The sequence below is a fragment of the Pteropus alecto genome, unplaced genomic scaffold, assembly GCF_000325575.1.
Source record: "Pteropus alecto unplaced genomic scaffold, ASM32557v1 scaffold113, whole genome shotgun sequence".
Classification (NCBI taxonomy): Eukaryota; Metazoa; Chordata; class Mammalia; order Chiroptera; family Pteropodidae; genus Pteropus; species Pteropus alecto.
The window spans coordinates 8,196,863-8,215,078 of record NW_006433949.1 but is presented as its reverse complement, the minus strand read 5'-3'; the positions used below and the strand labels follow the sequence as shown (position 1 = coordinate 8,215,078).

Here is an 18,216-nt window from a genome sequence, read left to right as displayed (position 1 = left end):
TTACTAACAGATGGTGGACAAATTGACAGGAAGGAGATGTAACTTTGATTTACGGTTTTCAGTGTTATAGGTGATGACCATTTTCATTAACAGAAACTTGTCTTAAAGAATATGAGCAATCCTTAGTGATTAATGCAGTATCCCCCTTCCTCATTATATAACCTAGATTTTTCATAATATGGCAACCCTAAATTACCAAAGCTTATTTCTGTTTAATTCATTTAAAACATCCTTTTTCCGCCTCTTTTTAGAAAAGACAGATTGACCTACCTAATGGTACTACTATATAATCATTTTTATAATCGAACGATGAGAAATAATCTAATCCAGATGGGGTCACTGACATTTGGAACAGGAAGAGACTTTAGAAATTAATTATTTCTGAACCATTTTAATTTGCAGAAATGAATTATGATTATCTAAGGGTGAGCATGACTCCAGATAGAAAACAGTAAAAGTCATTTGGCTAACTTGTGCTTCACCTTAATGGTAGAAAACTTTTTTGTTCTTTTATTAAACAGTAGTCTTCCTAACCCTGCCCCAGATCTTTAACGCTCCTGTGTTCCCTCTGATTTCTAGAAATAAAAACAGATTTCTTCAGAGTACTTATTTTCTTTCGAAAAAGCTCATATATTTTTGTCTTTATAAAATATAAATAAAATTTACAAATGGTCTTTATCAAGTAGTATGGTCATTTAGGCTGACCAACCTTCACTCTAACCATAAACTATCTAATTTTTATTTATATATTACCTAGGCCTTAAAAACACTCTGCTTTCAATTTGGGCTTAAATTAGACTACTAAAAAATTAGATAAGGTAAGAAAATATTTCAGAATAATTTCTTTTAGATATTGGCTCCATAACCGAATCATTTTAGAGCAATGGAGATTATTTCTGATTCCCAGTGATATTTCTCTCTAGAAATTGCAAGATTATATTTCCTGTGGCATTATAGAACTTTCCTGAGATAGTTCTATACCATTTAAGTGGTATCACTTAAATGATTCTGTTCATAAGTCATGTCCTAGACGAAAGAGTAACAAGGAAATGTTTTCACTTCTTCCCATCACTCAATGAATCTGGCACAAGTGGGCACACATGGGGCTTCCGTAACATTTTTGATTACATATATGATTTCTATATTTTAAAAAGAAGTGTGTGATTGTTTAGAAACCAGTTAAGTTCTATTTCTATAGCACAGTATAATGCACTCCTTGGTAATCGTCAGAGAGTCTTTGTAGAGCTCTTGAACTCAGTATAAAAATCAAGAACTTTGTTTTGCCTCAAAATATTATTTAATCCCATTTCATCTAGTCAGTTTATTTTGATTTTCTTTTGCTTCTAGACCAAGAGCAGTGATGACCTTTTAGCTGGAATGGCTGGAGGGGTGACAGTGGCTAATGGTGTTAAAGGAAAGAAAAACACCTGCCCTTCTGCAGCATCTTCGGCATCTGCCCCTGCCATGACCACCGTGGAGAACAAATCCAAGATAAGCACAGGTATGGGTGGTGTTCAGCCTAAGAGTTAAACTGCCTTTTTGTTTGAATAGGCAGAGTGCAGTGGTATTTAAGGGATTTCATCTGATTATAGAAAATTTCAAACCATTTACAAAAGTAGACTGGTATTTCAACCCATGTACTCATCACCCTTATGAACTACTGGCCAGTCTTAAGTCCAGTCTTAACCCACTTTCCCCTGTTTATTATTTTGAAGTAAATTCCAGGTGTCATATAATTTCACCCATATATATTTCATTATTTTTGAAAGATAAGGATTTTAAAAAATACATGATCACAATTTTATCAGTCCTTAAAATAATCATTCCTTAAATCATAAATTATTTTGTTATCAGTCCTTAAAATAATCATTCCTTAAATCATAAATTATTCAATAAGTATTTAAATATCTCATAAATGTTATATATATATATTTTACTGTCTATTTGAATCAAGATTCACTTAAGACCCATATATGATAATTGGTGATGTGTCTCTTAAGTCTTTTTTTTTTTAATGCATGGAATTGTGCCCCGCCGCTTGCAATTGAATTTTTGTTGAAACTAGTCATTTGACCTGTAGCATTTTCCATGATCTAGATTTCTGTCACATCCCCATGACGTCCTTAACTGTGTTCTTTTGTTCTCTCTGTTTACTTGTAAATGTCATTGGATCTAGAGCTTTGATGGGATGTATTCACATTCCTTTTTTTCCCTAAGACTCCTTCATAGGTGATAGTCGTCCATTTTCAGGAGGCACATTGTTTCTGGTTGTCTCTTTCCATGATTTTAGTGGCTTTTGATAATCAGCGCCTGGATTCATTCATTCCAGTTCTACCATTCTTTCTTCTTTTGTTAGCAGCAGTTGGTTTTTAGATTCAATGGAGTCCATTTATTAACTCATCCTATAGTCCAAGAGTAATGCTATATCATATTTTACTTTACGCTTATAGAAAAAGATATTAAAACTTCTAATAAACATAAGATTATGTGTTTGTGATAAAGTTTATGAAAGCAAATTGGCAAAAATTATATCCGGCCTTCTTTTATCATCATTTAGGTTGTTATCCCCTCTTGTGTGTATTAAACTTTTTCCTAGCCCAGATTTACCTACTGTTTTCTCTCTCGCTTTAACCTGCGATTCTTCCTTCGTTCCCAGATAATGCCCCACTGTTACTGTTAATAGCAGTGTGGTTTATCAGGAGGAAAGTCTTGTAAGTCTTTACTTTGTCAGGCATTATTCCATTTTATACTCACTATAGCTCTATGAGATAGAGGCTGTTATTATTCTCATTTTAAAAATGAGAAAGAAAGTTATGCTTAGAAAGCTCAAGTATTTTGCCCAAGGCAGTGAATTCATTTGCCCAGTAAATATTAGGTGCCCATTTTGTACCAGGCCACAAAGCTGGTAGTGGAGCAAGAACTTTTACTCTAAAGCCTGATGTCATTACCACATATAATGCTTCAGCTTGTGTGGTAAGAAGGAAATGAAATACTCTATTGTGTGGTTAGAAGGAAATTAAATATGCTAATACCATGTGTATCTCTTCCTATTTCCAGCCTTTAGAATTTGCTGGGAGAGATCCAAGTGTTTGCACATGGTTCCCTGCTGACCAGTGCCACGTGCCCTCACAAGGCTGAATTCAGTTATCACATCCCTGGATCAGTATTAATTTGCTAGGGCTACTATAACAAAATGCCATAGACTGGGTGGATTAAACAACAGAATTTTAGTTTCCTATTCGAAAGGCTGGAAGACTGAGATCAAGGTGTTAGCAGGTTTGGTTTCTTCTAAGGCCTCTCTCCTTGGCTTGCAGATGGCTGCCTTCTTGTATCCTCACATAGTTATCTTTCAGTGGCAGTGTCTTAATCTCCCCTTCTTATAGGGACATCAGTCATATTGGGTTAGTGCTCACCCTCACAACCTTATGTTAACTTAATTACCTAAGTTTTTTGCTCTCTTCAAATATAGTCACATTCTGAGGTACTGGGGGTATGGCTTCAACATATGAATTTGGGAGGTACAATTCAGCTCGTGACACATCTTTAATTCTTTAGTTCATCTGCTCTGTCTTTACTTATTCCTGATGACTTTTCTAAGACCAGTTCACTTATCTGTACCTCAGATCGTCTGTCTGCACTTGTCACAATAATTTCAGAAGGGGAGCTTTTCTTTCTTACGTCAGTCTCTTCCTTTCTTCTTGTTTCTTTACATCTCTCTTTCTTTTCTGGCCTTATCAGTCTCTTCCCTCATTACTGTCTCCTTCCTTTTTTCTCTCATACATGTACTGAACTTTTCTTTCTTAGCACAATTTTTGGTTTAGATAAGAAGGATGATGGTGGTACAAGTTATAGAAATGGGGAAGAGAATTAATATTGTGAGAAAATGTTACACCGTTTTTTTTCCTCTTTGACCTCTATTTGCAGTTGTTTCTCCCAATCCTGTTACTACTGCCTTTGAAATCTGCTACAGATTTATTATCCCTTCTTTTCTTACAGAGATCTAGATCTTACTCTCTGAATGTAGGACTTCCTTTATTTTCACTGCACATATTCTTCCTTCACTGCTCTTCTTTCTTCTTCAGATGTTCCCCTTAGCATCCTTTAAATTAATTTCCATAAAAATGCTATTATGTTTCTTCCCTGCTCAAGAACATTTATTGACCTCTGTGACTCACTGAATTCTCTCTGACATTCCAGGGCTCTATAGAAACCTTCTCCTGCTGCTGCTGTTTATTGTGTGGCCTTACTTTTTCTTTCTATGTGCCATGCTCACTTCTGCCTCCTCATCCTCATCTGTCTTGTGGCCAGCCAGTATTCCCTCCTATCCTTTACACCTGAGACCTGACAAAATTAGTGACTGTCTTCCTACATCATGTAGACCTTTTGCTTCCTGTTATCTTGCAGCGTGGTTCCTGCCACATAAAGAACCAGTAGGTTCTTTAATAGTACTCATTAATTAGTTTTAGATCTTATTTTTCAAAGTAAAAAATGTTCTAATTACTTCTTAAGTGTTTGTGAGTATTGAAACATATTCCTGGTCTTTTTATATTAAACAGTGAATCATGTTAATTGTTTTCACAGGTTTAAAATTTTAGCGGTTAAGTAATAGTGTGATTTCGCACAGCATATGTGATTAACGTGTCATTATTTAGCATTAATGCATCATTGTTTTCTAACATTTAGAGAGACAGTATAGCATACTGGTTAAGTTGCAAGTTCTGGAGCCAGATTTTCTGGGTTTGAATGTTGGCTTGTCTATTTATTATCTATGGGATGTTGGCAAATTGTTCACATCTCTGAGTTTCTTCATCTGTAAAACAAGATAATGTAGCATCTATCTTAGCGTTTTGATGAAGCTCCAATTAATGTACGTGAAATGGTAATGTGCCCACACATGTGTATGTGTAGTAAGTGCTAAGTACATGTTAGTTGTTGTTATTCATGTGGCAGTCTGGTATGAAAATGTTTGCATTTATTTTGACCATATTTTTTGTGTTTATTGTAGGTACCTTAGATTTTTGGTTTGTCTGGAGGCTGCCTTTCCCTTTTTGCTCATCTATGATCTTCCATTACCATCTGTTTCTACAGTTAGTTTGCCACCTGACTGGCTAATCCTCAAGTCATCTTCATCTAGCTTGCCCTAGAATGTTGTGCTTACGGCTACCTGTTTAAAGCCATGGTTTAGGATTCAAGTTAATGTGTATAAATTTTTTTTTTTTTTAACATAAAGGCTTTATCGACATGTAATTTACATTCCATAAAATTCACCCTTTCAAAGTATACAATTTAGTGTATAACTTCTTTTTCATTGATAGTTAAAAGATGAATGATCTTCTGGTTTTGACAAAATTGAATTTCACAGTAACCAAATTCGTAAGGTAAGATTTGTCTCAGATCTGGAGACAAATCTGATATTCAAGATCTTCTGGAGAGTGTCAGACTGGATAAACTGTGTGTCTTTTTATTACTCATATTTTTGTCTTAAATTTTTTATTTTAAACATGTAGGCACAAGTTCTTCAGCTAAGCGGAGCACCTCCACAGGTAATAAAGAATCCAGTTCTACTAGAGAAAGATTACGTGAACGTACCCGACTAAACCAGAGCAAAAAACTACCTTCTGCAGGTCAGGGAGCTAATGAGGTGGCACTGGCCAAACGTTCCCGTAGTCGCACTGCTACAGAATGTGATGTTCGCATGAGCAAGTCGAAATCAGACAATCAGATCAGTGACAAAGCTGCGTTGGAAGCCAAAGTGAAAGATCTTCTCACACTGGCAAAAACTAAAGACGTGGAAATTTTACATTTGAGAAATGAACTTCGAGATATGCGTGCTCAGCTGGGCATTAATGAGGATCATTCTGAGGGTGATGAAAAATCTGAGGAGAAGGAAACCATTATTGCTCACCAGCCAACTGATGTTGAGTCCACTTTATTGCAGTTACAGGAACAGAATGCTGCCATTCGTGAAGAACTCAACCAGCTGAAAAATGAAAACAGAATGTTAAAGGACAGGTTGAATGCATTGGGTTTTTCCCTAGAGCAAAGGTTAGACAATTCTGAAAAACTGTTTGGCTATCAGTCCCTGAGCCCGGAAATCACCCCTGGTAACCAGAGTGATGGAGGAGGAACTCTGACTTCTTCGGTGGAGGGCTCTGCCCCCGGGTCAGTGGAGGATCTCTTGAGTCAGGATGAAAACACCCTCATGGACCATCAGCACAGTAACTCTATGGACAATCTAGACAGCGAGTGCAGCGAGGTGTACCAGCCCCTCACGTCAAGTGATGACGCCCTGGATGCACCCTCGTCCTCAGAGTCGGAAGGCATTCCAAGCATAGAGCGCTCTCGGAAAGGGAGCAGCGGAAACGCCAGTGAAGTTTCCGTTGCTTGCTTGACAGAACGGATACACCAAATGGAAGAGAACCAACACAGTACGAGTGAGGAACTTCAGGCAACTCTGCAAGAGCTTGCTGATTTACAACAAATTACCCAAGAACTGAATAGTGAAAATGAAAGGCTTGGAGAAGAGAAGGTTATTCTTATGGAGTCTTTATGTCAGCAAAGTGATAAGTTGGAACATTTTAGCCGACAAATTGAATATTTCCGCTCCCTTCTGGATGAACATCACATTTCTTATGTCATAGATGAAGATGTAAAAAGTGGACGCTATATGGAATTAGAACAACGTTACATGGATCTGGCTGAGAATGCCCGTTTTGAACGAGAGCAGCTTCTTGGTGTCCAGCAGCATTTAAGTAATACTTTGAAGATGGCAGAACAAGACAATAAGGAGGCTCAAGAAATGATAGGGGCACTCAAAGAACGTAATCACCATATGGAGAGAATTATTGAGTCTGAGCAGAAGGGAAAAGCAGCCTTGGCAGCCACATTAGAGGAGTACAAAGCCACAGTGGCCAGTGACCAGATAGAGATGAACCGCCTGAAGGCTCAGCTGGAGAATGAAAAGCAGAAAGTAGCAGAGCTGTATTCCATTCATAACTCTGGAGACAAATCTGATATTCAAGATCTTCTGGAGAGTGTCAGGCTGGACAAAGAAAAGGCAGAGACTTTGGCTAGTAGCCTGCAGGAAGATCTGGCTCATACCCGAAATGACGCTAATCGATTGCAGGACACCATTGCAAAGGTACTGTTTAAGGTCCAATGTTCTGGATCAGCATCATGTAGCTGCAGGATGTAGCATGCTTACAGAGAGCCAGCATCACTGGTATAGGGATGTCATTAGCTTATTTTTAAGGTAATATTTTTAAAGCTTGAAAATGGCTTTCTTTTATTAGGATAGAGGGAAAAGTATCCTTATGATAAAGTCACTTTCACTCGCTTGCATTTTGTTACTCTTTTCCTGTGGGGCAGAGTTAGAACTAACAGAATTTGTCCCTAGTTCTGGGTACATTCAGGTGAGTGTGTCATGCAGTTTTAAATCCTCATCTTTGATGTATTTTGCCATAAAAAAGATGGAGAGCCGGTGTTTCATTCTGTGGGATCAGCAGTGTCTGCCACTTCTTATCCTGTTGTGGTTGTTGTTTTTCAGAGTTCTGTTGTGAGTTTAAAATATTTTTGGAGTATAGAGACTGCTGTTTCTTAGAGGCCTGTGGTTTGTTGCTGGGACCTTAGAAATCATTGGTGTAGTCCCCTTGTTTTGCACACAGCATAATAGTGAGGATTCAACTACAGCCCAAGGTTGCTGGCATTCTGGCCAGGTTCTGTGCCCAACGTGATTACTGATGTAGTATTTATTTGCATGAATTATTTAATTAATCTATCTTACATTTTATTTCCTAATTTAGAGTAATGATTTTCAAAGTCAGAATCATTAGTAAATCTTTGGCTAAAATTTGAATAATTGAGACCTTTTTTTAGTGATGACTTTTAGAGATAGAACTTAGGAGATGTGTTATTTGTTGGAGTATATATATTTGGGGTACTATGAACTAATATTTTTGCAATGACAATATTTGAGAATTTTTTTGTTTCCATTATTTGATACTGAAACTGTCACAAATCAGGCATCATTTTTGTGGGAGAGCATGTTAATCATTAATCAAATGCAAGCCTTCAGTCAAAACTTTGAAGGATGGAAAATTTTTTAAATTTTGTCCTAAATAATCTAGTTAAAGTCAACGATTTGTCAATATAAGTCATTTCAATCAGTGATATACAACAAATTATGCTTAAGCATATTACATAAAGTTCTGTTGTACAGTGCTTTTTCATACTTTTCAACAGTTATTACACAGGTTATTTTCGTTCTTGCACAACTCACACTTAGCTTCCATTTGACACTCAGTTCTAGAATTTGCCTTAGAACATCTCTAAATTTCTAATCTGCACCATCAATTTCATATAGGTAGAAGATGAATACCGAGGCTTCCAAGAAGAGGCTAAGAAACAAATAGAAGATTTGAACATGACGTTAGAAAAATTAAGGTCAGAATTGGAAGAAAAAGAGACAGAAAGGAGTGATATGAAAGAAACCATCTTTGAACTTGAAGACGAAGTGGAACAACATCGAGCCGTGAAACTTCATGACAACCTTATTATTTCTGATTTAGAGAGTAAGTGATGGAGAGCATTTCATTCCTTTTTGTCCTACCCATGTTAACATGTGGGAATAGTTTGCATTCAGTAGCAAAATAAAAATTAGTAATTCTGACTGGTACAGTAGTTCAAAGGCAGTAGCATGGTGACCAGCAGAAATATGCATGTGGTAAAGTGTAATCTACACATTAGTTGATAGTCTTCAGGCTACTGTGCTTTAATCCTGAAGAACTGTTAAGTGGAAGCATTGCTTTAAAACTGCTTAATTATGGAAAATCATTTAAGTGAAAAGTTAGTGGGGTTATTATTTCTAGATCTTAGGAAAAACTGTTATTCACTTCTAGTTATTACAGGTATATACTGAGACAAAAAAATATCGATTCTTCATAATCATATGCCTGAGGCACAAATTTTTATTTATTCGTGTGATTCTCTTCCTTACCGTCAAATTTTTATGATCTGGTAGAATTGAAACTAGATTTTAAAATAAAAGTTAAAAAAAATAACTATTTTGCAGTTAAGACTTATAAAAAAAGTTGCAAAAATAGTACAAAGTATTTCTGTGTAGAAAATGTGATGAAGAACAGAAATTTGCATGATCTTAAAATGTTTTCCCACAGACTATTTATTATATTGCAAGTGAGGAAAAAACAGAAGTGATACAATGGAAAAATTGGGCAACACTTTGACAGGGTGATAATGTAAGTGACGGGAAACAGATATTGGATACAATATTAGTTCGGTTGTATTCTGGCTGAGGCATAACTTCAATTAATCATAGAGAAACATTAAACAGACCAAAAATGAGGCATGTTCTACTAAAAACACAGGAGTGGGTGGTGCTATAGCCCTAAAAAATGCCAACATTATAAAAGACAAAGGCTACGGACAAATTCCAGATTAAGGGAAACTAAGGAGACATGGCATTAAATGTAATACCTGTGCCTAGTCTGGGTCCAGTATTATAGGAGGAAATGCTATAATGAATATTAGGACAGTATTGGAATGTAGCTGGTAGACTAGATAAACATATATTAGTATAAACTTATAAAGTTGATTACTGTGTTTATGTAAGAGACTGTCCATATTTTTAGGAACCAGACATTGACTATTTGGGGGTAAAGGACCATGACGTATATTGTTAAAGGATTCAGGAAAAATTTCGGGATGGCTAGAGACAGCCAGCCAGCCAGCCATAGGAGATAGCATATGATAAAACAAATGGGATAAAACGAAATGTTAGTAGTAGACAAACCTAAGTAAAAGGGTATATGGAAGTTCCTTGTACTATTTGCATGTTTTTGTAAGTTTTAAGTTATTTCCATATAATACATCTAAAAAATTCTCATGTATTCTTCATCCAGATTCCTCAAATGTTAAATTTTAAGTTGTAATATACTTTAATGATGTCCAGGTGGGAAAAAAGAATGGGAGTAGCCTTTGAGGGGATGCATTGGTTAAAGCTTTTTAGTATCTGTGCTGCCGAAGTGAGCATGGTTAAAGCTTTTTAAACTTTTCATTCATGATGCTGCTCCTTTGAGCTCTAACTGCTTATTATTCCTTGACAGAGGGTTGATAGGCAAATATAGCATCAAGCCAGGTTTCATGTGCTGTGGATACAAAGGTGGGAAGGTTTGAAGAGAGTGGGTCATTTGCAGGGGAGCCCTAAACATGTCTTGTGCAGTTCTGAGCTCCGGCTAGTTGACCCAGCATCTATAGATTGACATCAGAGTTATTTGGAACGTTCTGAAGCATCTGGACGCTAAAGCATCTGACTGTGGGGCTGTATTTCTTGGAGACAGTTTCGGTCATAGAGATGAACTTTCTCATGTAAAGTTTTAAAAACTTTTAGTATAACATTTATATCTAGTTTTTATTTCATTGTCTCTGAACTGAGAGGATTTATCTAGTTTTACTTCCTAAATGTAAGAGATTCTAAAGTTTTTCAGCTCAAGTTGGAATATCTGCATTTCTTATCTAGTACTGATAATAGCCTTTTCCCTTGCAAGACTTGTGGTAATCGGAGTAATAGCTAGAAAAATGTTAGATGATAAGGACTCCTGGGGTGAAATTTTATAAATCATTGCCACAATGAAAAATACATTATATAGATTTTAATTATAAAATGGCTGAAAATCCCAAATAATTTTTTAGCTGTATAGCTTGTATCCCGTTTTTTGAAATGAAAAGTTTACATGCAGAAATACTATAAGAATAGTATAGTTAGCACTCACTGCTGAGATTTGACAGTTGTTAACATTTTACAGTGTTCTGTGTGTTCTGTGTTTAGCTGAACCAGTTCACAGTAAGTTGTAGACCTTATGATGCTTAACTGCTAAATATTTCTACGTGTAACTCCTAAACAGTCTCCTCACAACCACAGTAGTGTCATTATATCTAGTAAAATTAGTTATAATTCTTTAGTATCATCTAGTAGCCCATATTCAAATTTTTAATTTTTTTTATAGGAATCAGGATCCCACAAGTTTTATGCATTACATTTAATCGTTACATCTCCATAGTCTGATGGGAGTTAATTTTTTTTCCTACAGAATTCTAACATTTGGGATTGATGCTAAGCTGCCACTTGGTGTAGAGGACTTAATGACAAGGAATACTGTTAATTGAGAAATCGGGATCTTCTGTAGAATGTTTTAGCAACCATCACCATAGTCAATTTGAGAACTTTTTCATCACACCAGAAAGAAACCCTGTACCCATGAGTAGTCACTCCTCATTAACTACAAAGTGATCCTGACTTTGGAATTAATGCACAGGATTTTTAAACAGCTGTTGTTAACTGTGCTCAAGACGTAGAGGAAAATATACTTGTAATGAATTAACAAATAGCAAACGTCAGCAGAGAAATAAAAACTGTAAAAAAGGATATAGTGGGTATTCTAGAATTGAAAATTTTAATAGCTAATATAAAAAGTTTACTGACTCATTTAAATGGCAAATTTGAGTTATAGAAGAGCCAGTGGACTTGAAAATCGATTAGTAGACAATACCAATCTGAAAGGTAGAGAGAAAAAAGATTGGAGGGAAAAACTAGAGCGTCCATGATCTGTGGGGCATTATCACAAGGCATATCATGTAGTTTGAGTCCCAGACGACCTTTCAGATGACAGCAGTGCCATATTGCTTAGACCTGGCCCACAGTACTTTTTAGTTGTACTTGGATTCAGCATCTAAGCTAGAAAGATCTGATATAAAAACTTATTCAGTAAATATTGTTAAGACTTCTAGTTCAAGATGATGGCCTGAGGTTACACATGTATTTCCCCTCCCTCCCAAAGTCTTAGGGATATGGCAGGAGAAGTTAGAATTGTAAAAATTATAATGAACCTAAAGCAAAGATAGAAAATAGGAAAGTTCGCATTAATAGATCAATTTGGAGTAATTTCTGGAATATATAAAGCAGGTGGAATTGGAGACATGGAGAAATCAATAGAAAAACCCAGAGTCCAGGAAAACACCGAAGGTCTGAATAAATATGTTCTTAGCAAAACTCTGGGGACAGGAGTGCTAAAACTTCTACCTCAGGGGTGGTAGGGACTGGAACCAGCAGCAGTTTTCAGCTGTGGTATAAAGGATTCCCAGAGGCCTTGTACCAATCTCTTCTCTGTAGGGTGCTGGCTCTGGTGTTTGCCTCCAGACTGCTGCTGGACTCAAACTCTTTTCTAATTAAGGTGGGGAATATGGTGTCAGGGCTTTAGTATCAGAAAGAGAAGTGAAGGCATGCCTGAAGTGACCACAGGCTGCTGTCATCTCAAAGAGAAGACCACACAAAGGGAAAAGCATTTTGACCTAGCACACATGCGTGTGTGCAGATACACACCCCTCTATTGCCTTAGTTGAAGCCATATAGCCATCCCCCTTTTGTGGGTAGGCATCAGCAGAGCTTTTAGCCAGTTATATTAAAAGGAGAGGCCTGTGGATAAAAAAATGACTTCCATAGTTGTTGAGAAACATGCAGAAGTCAGTAGTATTAATTATTTTTGTCCTGTATAAGTAAGGAAAACCAACCAGGACTTACTAGACATTTTGTTATCTTAAAAGAGCTTAAAAGGGAAACAGCAGAAAAAAGCAGCTTACTGAGCCCAAACAGATAAAGTTAATGACTTCACTACCAATCCAGGAAATCAAAGCTGAGTATTGTCTAGAATAAAGGCACCAATGAGATCTCAGGTTTGGCTCAGGCATTGTATTCTTCAGTTACGGTGACTTTATAAACCACTTAATATTTGCAAAGTGATGCTCTGCACATGCTTGCAGTTAAGGATAACACTTTTCCTGCCCTCAGTAGTTCCTGAGATTGGGATATTACACTGGTCTTACACTTTTACATGGAACCACTAATGACAGTGGTAAGCAAGGGTGACTTGAGATTAGCGAAGTAGCAAAAGGAAATACAGTTGTATAATTCTGTGGTGGAAAAAGTCTTAAAGGCAATACTGGGAAGCCATAAAAGAAAAAAGTCCCTTATTTGACTATGTATAATTTAAACTTGCTATTCAGCAAAAGTATCATAAATAAATGACACTGGGAGAAATATTTGTAACAGATCAACTATATAAAGAGATTCTATACATCAGTAATACTAGGACATTCTATTAGCTAAATAAAATGTATGACTAGATGAGTCAGGAAAAGACTCAAAAAGATGCTTGACTTTACTAAAAAAGCAAAGAAACTCAAAACAAAATGCCAGTTTTTACTTAGCAGATGTGAAAAATTAAAAAGATTAATAACATGTAAGAGGAGAAAAGGGTCCTTATATCGTATACTGTTATAAGGAGTATGGATTGCTGCAGCCTTTTTGAAGTATTGATCATATTTTTCAAAGAACAACAGTGATTAGGCAATCCATTTCCAGAAATCTGTTCTTCAGAAACGTTCTCACAGATTTGCAAAGGAATACATGTGTATGGATACTCGTTGCAGAATTGCTGGTTACCACAAAAACTTGGAAACTGTAAGAGATCTAGGCAATAACGCATGTGCAAAATACATCCCTACTATTGCTGCCATTTCACCAGTAAAGTTTAAATAAGGCAGCTCTATGTGTACAGGCACAGACATGCCATAGATGATAAAAAGCAAGTCACAGGACAGAGTATGAGCCATGTATGTTACTTCTATAATTAAAAACTAAAAATTTTAAATATAATATACACTGATGCTAGCCAGGCACAGTGATTTGCCTTAAATGCTGTTTTCACTGTTTCTATACAACAAATTCTAGAACTCGATGACTTCTTAAAAAAAAATTTGCGTTCTTGATCTAGAAGCTTCTAATGGATTGACTTAGATCCTATTGATATTTTCATACGGGCCTTCATCACTTCTTCCACTTCTAGAAATGTGTTCTTCAAGTAGTATCTGAACAATTGTATGAAGAGACTCATGGTGTTTATAACAAAAATTGGAACCATTCTAACTTTGTTAATAGAAGGTTGCTATTAATATATTCAATTAATAGAATACTAACATGACTATCAAAATGGTGGTTGTAGATCTGTATTTATTTTCTCAGTAAACACAGATGTTCATTATCTACTGCTAAGTAAAAAGACTCATGAAGCAGTTTAATAGTATAATCCCATTTTTTGTCTTAAAAAATATATACACTTATGAAATCTGGAAAGATATATGCGAAATGCAAATTATGGGTAATTTATTTTTGTTACTCTTTTCTACTTTCCAGACTTTTTATTGTGAGCACACATTACAAGGGGAAAGAGCTAGGAGGGGGGATGGAAAAATTTTAAATGTAAAATAAAAATTAAAAATAAACAAAAATAAGAGTGGCAAATAGTTCATTTGAAACTCACCTGTGTCCTCTTCCTACATCAGGATTTCTAGTTTGGGGATAAAGCTGTGGCCTAGTGGCTGGCTGTACCACCTGCCTCTCTCCGCTGCCCCCAAGGGGTAATATTTTAACTGATTGCTTACTCTTGTCCTTTCCCTTCCTTTAATAATTGCATCTGATGTCCATTGGAGGCACTTGACCATATGTAAGAGTCTGACTGCGCACTGGGAATCAATAGGAAAGGATGCTTGCATACTTTTCATCATTTTACCATCCCCAGGGGTCATAGGTTGTTCCTTGGGTCATAGGTACCCATGGTAGCTGCCTAGTAACATCTACATGAGTGATGGGTATATAACTGGAGCCAGAGTGAAGGCCTGGTTGATTGTTCTTGATTTGTCGGGGATGGTAGGTCTTGGTGGTGAAAGGATTATGAACCCCACTATTAAATGGGCAGGGCAACACCCAGAATTGTTCAGAGCAAAGTTAATCTGATAATGAGAATAGCAATGTACCTGGTTTCTAGAATAAAGATAACATTGTAAAATTGAGTTATAATTCGTAATTTTAAAATGAGATCATAGTAATAGTTCTCTGTTATTTGATAGAATTTAATGCTACTTTCTAGTTGAGGACAGTAGATGGCAGTGTCCCTCACTAGAAAAACTGAAACAAAAAAGGAAACTGTATTTAGAGGCTCCAGAGTGAAAACTTACGATGCCCTTTTGTGTGACCATTAATTGGGCTAAGCTAGTCTTCAAAACAGGGAATGTAAGCACAAACTCCTTTGCTTCAAGGAGGAAAGCCTATTGTCATTGAATACTTTACATTGCAAGTGATTTGTAAAATACAGTTATGATTTATAAAGTTTTAAATCAAATTCCCTAGAGACAGTTGTAGTGTACTTTATTTTGCCTAAATATGTCCACTGGCTGCCAGCTTCCTTTCTATTTAAAAGGAATAATAAGACATGATAATAATAAATATGTAGCATTGGATGTAGAAGAATGTCCTTTTAAGAATAGTAATTATATGAATTGTGCGGCTTTGAATGTAGAGGTTGGTAAAGAGAAAAGGATAAGAACAAAAGAAGTGAATGAAATTTGGGATTGATCAGTCTAAGATGGCCATGTGGCTTAAAATGTCACCTGAGAATGAAGACATTAGATGTTAAAAGTGAACTGTAGTAAGATGTTTGCTGTCACTTGTCTTGTGTGAATTATCTAAAGATAAGTAGATACGTCTTTTGTGAATAGAAGAAAAGGAAAACTTTTCAGCAGAGGAAGAGAAATTACACATTTTTGTTTGCTTGTTTTAATTTTAAATTATTTCTTGCTGTATAAATGTATGTAGTGTAAATGGAAGGTGTAATCCCTAGTGTTTTCAACACCAGAAATATTTCAGTTTCCATTCCTACTCTTTATAGATATGTCCGATAGTATCACCAAGACCTTGAATTTGTCCACATGTAGGTCATATGGAGCTAAGTTTCCAAGCTGGCTCCAGAGTAATCCTTACCTCTGGAGATATGGATCATGGTATTAGACTCATCTCCTCACCTTGGTGTCCACTTTGTCCTTAACCAAATTGGATGACCTGTTTTATCCTTAGTTTCCAGGTTAAATTAGGTCTATAACTTATTCCAGTGTGTAAAGTAAGTTATGCTTGCATAAATACTTTAGATTAATATCCCTAGTGATTAAAAGTTCACATTTTAACAGAAGTCAGTGTATTGATTAGTTGTGAGCCAACAATATGTGTTTCTAACAACTGCTTTTATTTAACTTTGTTACAGAATTAAGACAGGAAGGAAGTAATCCAAAAATTGTGATTTAAACTTGATATTTTCCTTAGAAAGTAATATTGGTTAATACTTGATGTATTAACAATCCTTTTTTCTTTTAAAGTTTCGTATTAAAAAAAAAAGGTTTTGGACAGGGTGACTTTTTTCAGATGTCATATTTAAGTACCTCTTCTCTTTATATTATTATTCCTTTTAAATATAGTTCTAAGAATAAATAGTTTAACTTTCGTGATCTTTTCAGATACAGTTAAAAAACTCCAGGACCAAAAACATGACATGGAAAGAGAAATCAAGACACTTCACAGGAGACTTCGGGTAGGATAAATCTTCATGTATTATCTCATTAGAAAGCATATTTTCTGAACATTGAGTGTAGAGTAGTCATTGACTGTGTTATTATTCATGTTAAGCTTCAGATACAGTTATAATATTGACCCCACTGGCATTGAAAGCAAATGTCATCATTTCAGATTGGAACTGGTGCTAAATTCTGGATAGAAGAATGTACTAGTAATTATGAGTGGTAATTTTCAAAAGATATTTAAGAAGCAAGTGTTATATTTTGGAAAGAAAGTTTATTAGCTCTCGATTTTAAAGTATTCCATACTAAGCTGTTTTCATATGCGTTTTCTGTCTTCTGTGCATTTGATCAGCTTGCTTATAGCAGTGCCACTCTGATGCAGAGGGTGGGGAAAGCTAATCTCATAGTCTGGATCATGCTTCAGTTGCTCAGGCTGCCTTCACGGTATCAGAACATTGCTTTGGGGTGGTGGACCCCGGGCTTGGAAGTGGGCAGCTGTGGCTGTGGCAGAGGTGATGCCCTGGGAAGGCTTCCCCACCCAGCCACACCTGCATCCTTCATGGCTTTGGGAAGCAGTGGACTATACAGTTCCTTAGCTCCTCTTTGTCTCTTTTATGAGTTTGTCTGCCTAGGTTAAGTTTGGTGTTTTTCTTCTGACTTCCTCTTCCTTTTCCTTTACTTTTGATTCTTTTTTTCTGTTAGTTTTTGATGTCAAGATATTTATAGTGTTTCACTATAAAATCTTGCAGTATGGTTAATGTGCACTATCTTCTTGAGCTTTTCAGAGGTAAAGTGCTATAAATATTGGATGATGTGTTTATTTTCATAAGACTTAACTTTGAAACTTGCACGAGGAAAGGAGGCTTGACATTACCATCATTAATGTTTATTCATCACTCTTTGCTAGATTTTTTAGTAGACTGATAGCTAGAAAATATTTTCCTCATTAAGAACAAGTTCAGCACAATGTGATGTATATATATGCCTAACTGTTGAATTGTACACCTGAAACTTAACTGTTTTTTGTTAACCAATGTCATCATAATAAAAATTAAAAAATAAACATGCACCAAAAAAAAAAAAATAAATAAATAAACTGGAAAAAAGAACAAGTTCAATAATAATAATTGTGTTACCTGTTAGCTATAGGTAATAGCAATCTCTGGGGTTTAAAAGAAATTTACCATCATTTACCATACAGTGCATTACAGCAACTTAATTATAAATATATATTTTAATGTTTTAAAATAAATCTTTATTGCTCTCTTTTAGAAATAAAAATTTAGTTTTTTAATATAGGAAGAATCTGCGGAATGGCGGCAGTTTCAAGCTGATCTCCAGACTGCAGTAGTCATTGCAAATGACATTAAATCTGAAGCCCAAGAGGAGATTGGTGATCTAAAGCGCCGGTTACATGAGGCTCAAGAAAAAAACGAGAAACTCACAAAAGAATTGGAGGAAATAAAGTCACGCAAGTATGTTTTGAGAATCCAGTTGTGTACTCATATTTCACTAGAGAACACTTAAATCTCAGTTTTCTCATGTGATATTATGGAAAGAATGTGGGGTTTGACACTGGTATGACTGAGTTTGGATCTAGTGAAAGTCAACTTTTCTGGCCTCACTTTATGACACCTGTGAAATAGCGCAGTCTATGTGCATCTCTCAGAGTTGTTGTCGGTGTCCATGATCAACATCTCTGGAGCAGGCCAGAATGGTCTCTGGCAGAGGATACATTATGTT

At 36.0% G+C, this 18,216-nt stretch overlaps 1 protein-coding gene across 7 annotated transcripts in view; it reads left to right on the top strand.

Annotated features, from left to right (window-relative positions):
• SPECC1L (sperm antigen with calponin homology and coiled-coil domains 1 like) overlaps window positions 1–18,216 on the top strand; it is a 121,829-nt gene that overhangs the window by 38,970 nt on the left and 64,643 nt on the right. For all 7 annotated transcript variants that reach the window (XM_006908691.3, XM_025044475.1, XM_025044474.1 and 4 more), the window contains 5 exons: window positions 1,348–1,501; window positions 5,508–7,141; window positions 8,363–8,570; window positions 16,414–16,487; window positions 17,773–17,948. In XM_006908691.3, coding sequence (XP_006908753.1) covers window positions 1,348–1,501; window positions 5,508–7,141; window positions 8,363–8,570; window positions 16,414–16,487; window positions 17,773–17,948 — 2,246 coding nt within the window. The remainder of the gene's footprint in view (window positions 1–1,347; window positions 1,502–5,507; window positions 7,142–8,362; window positions 8,571–16,413; window positions 16,488–17,772; window positions 17,949–18,216) is intronic.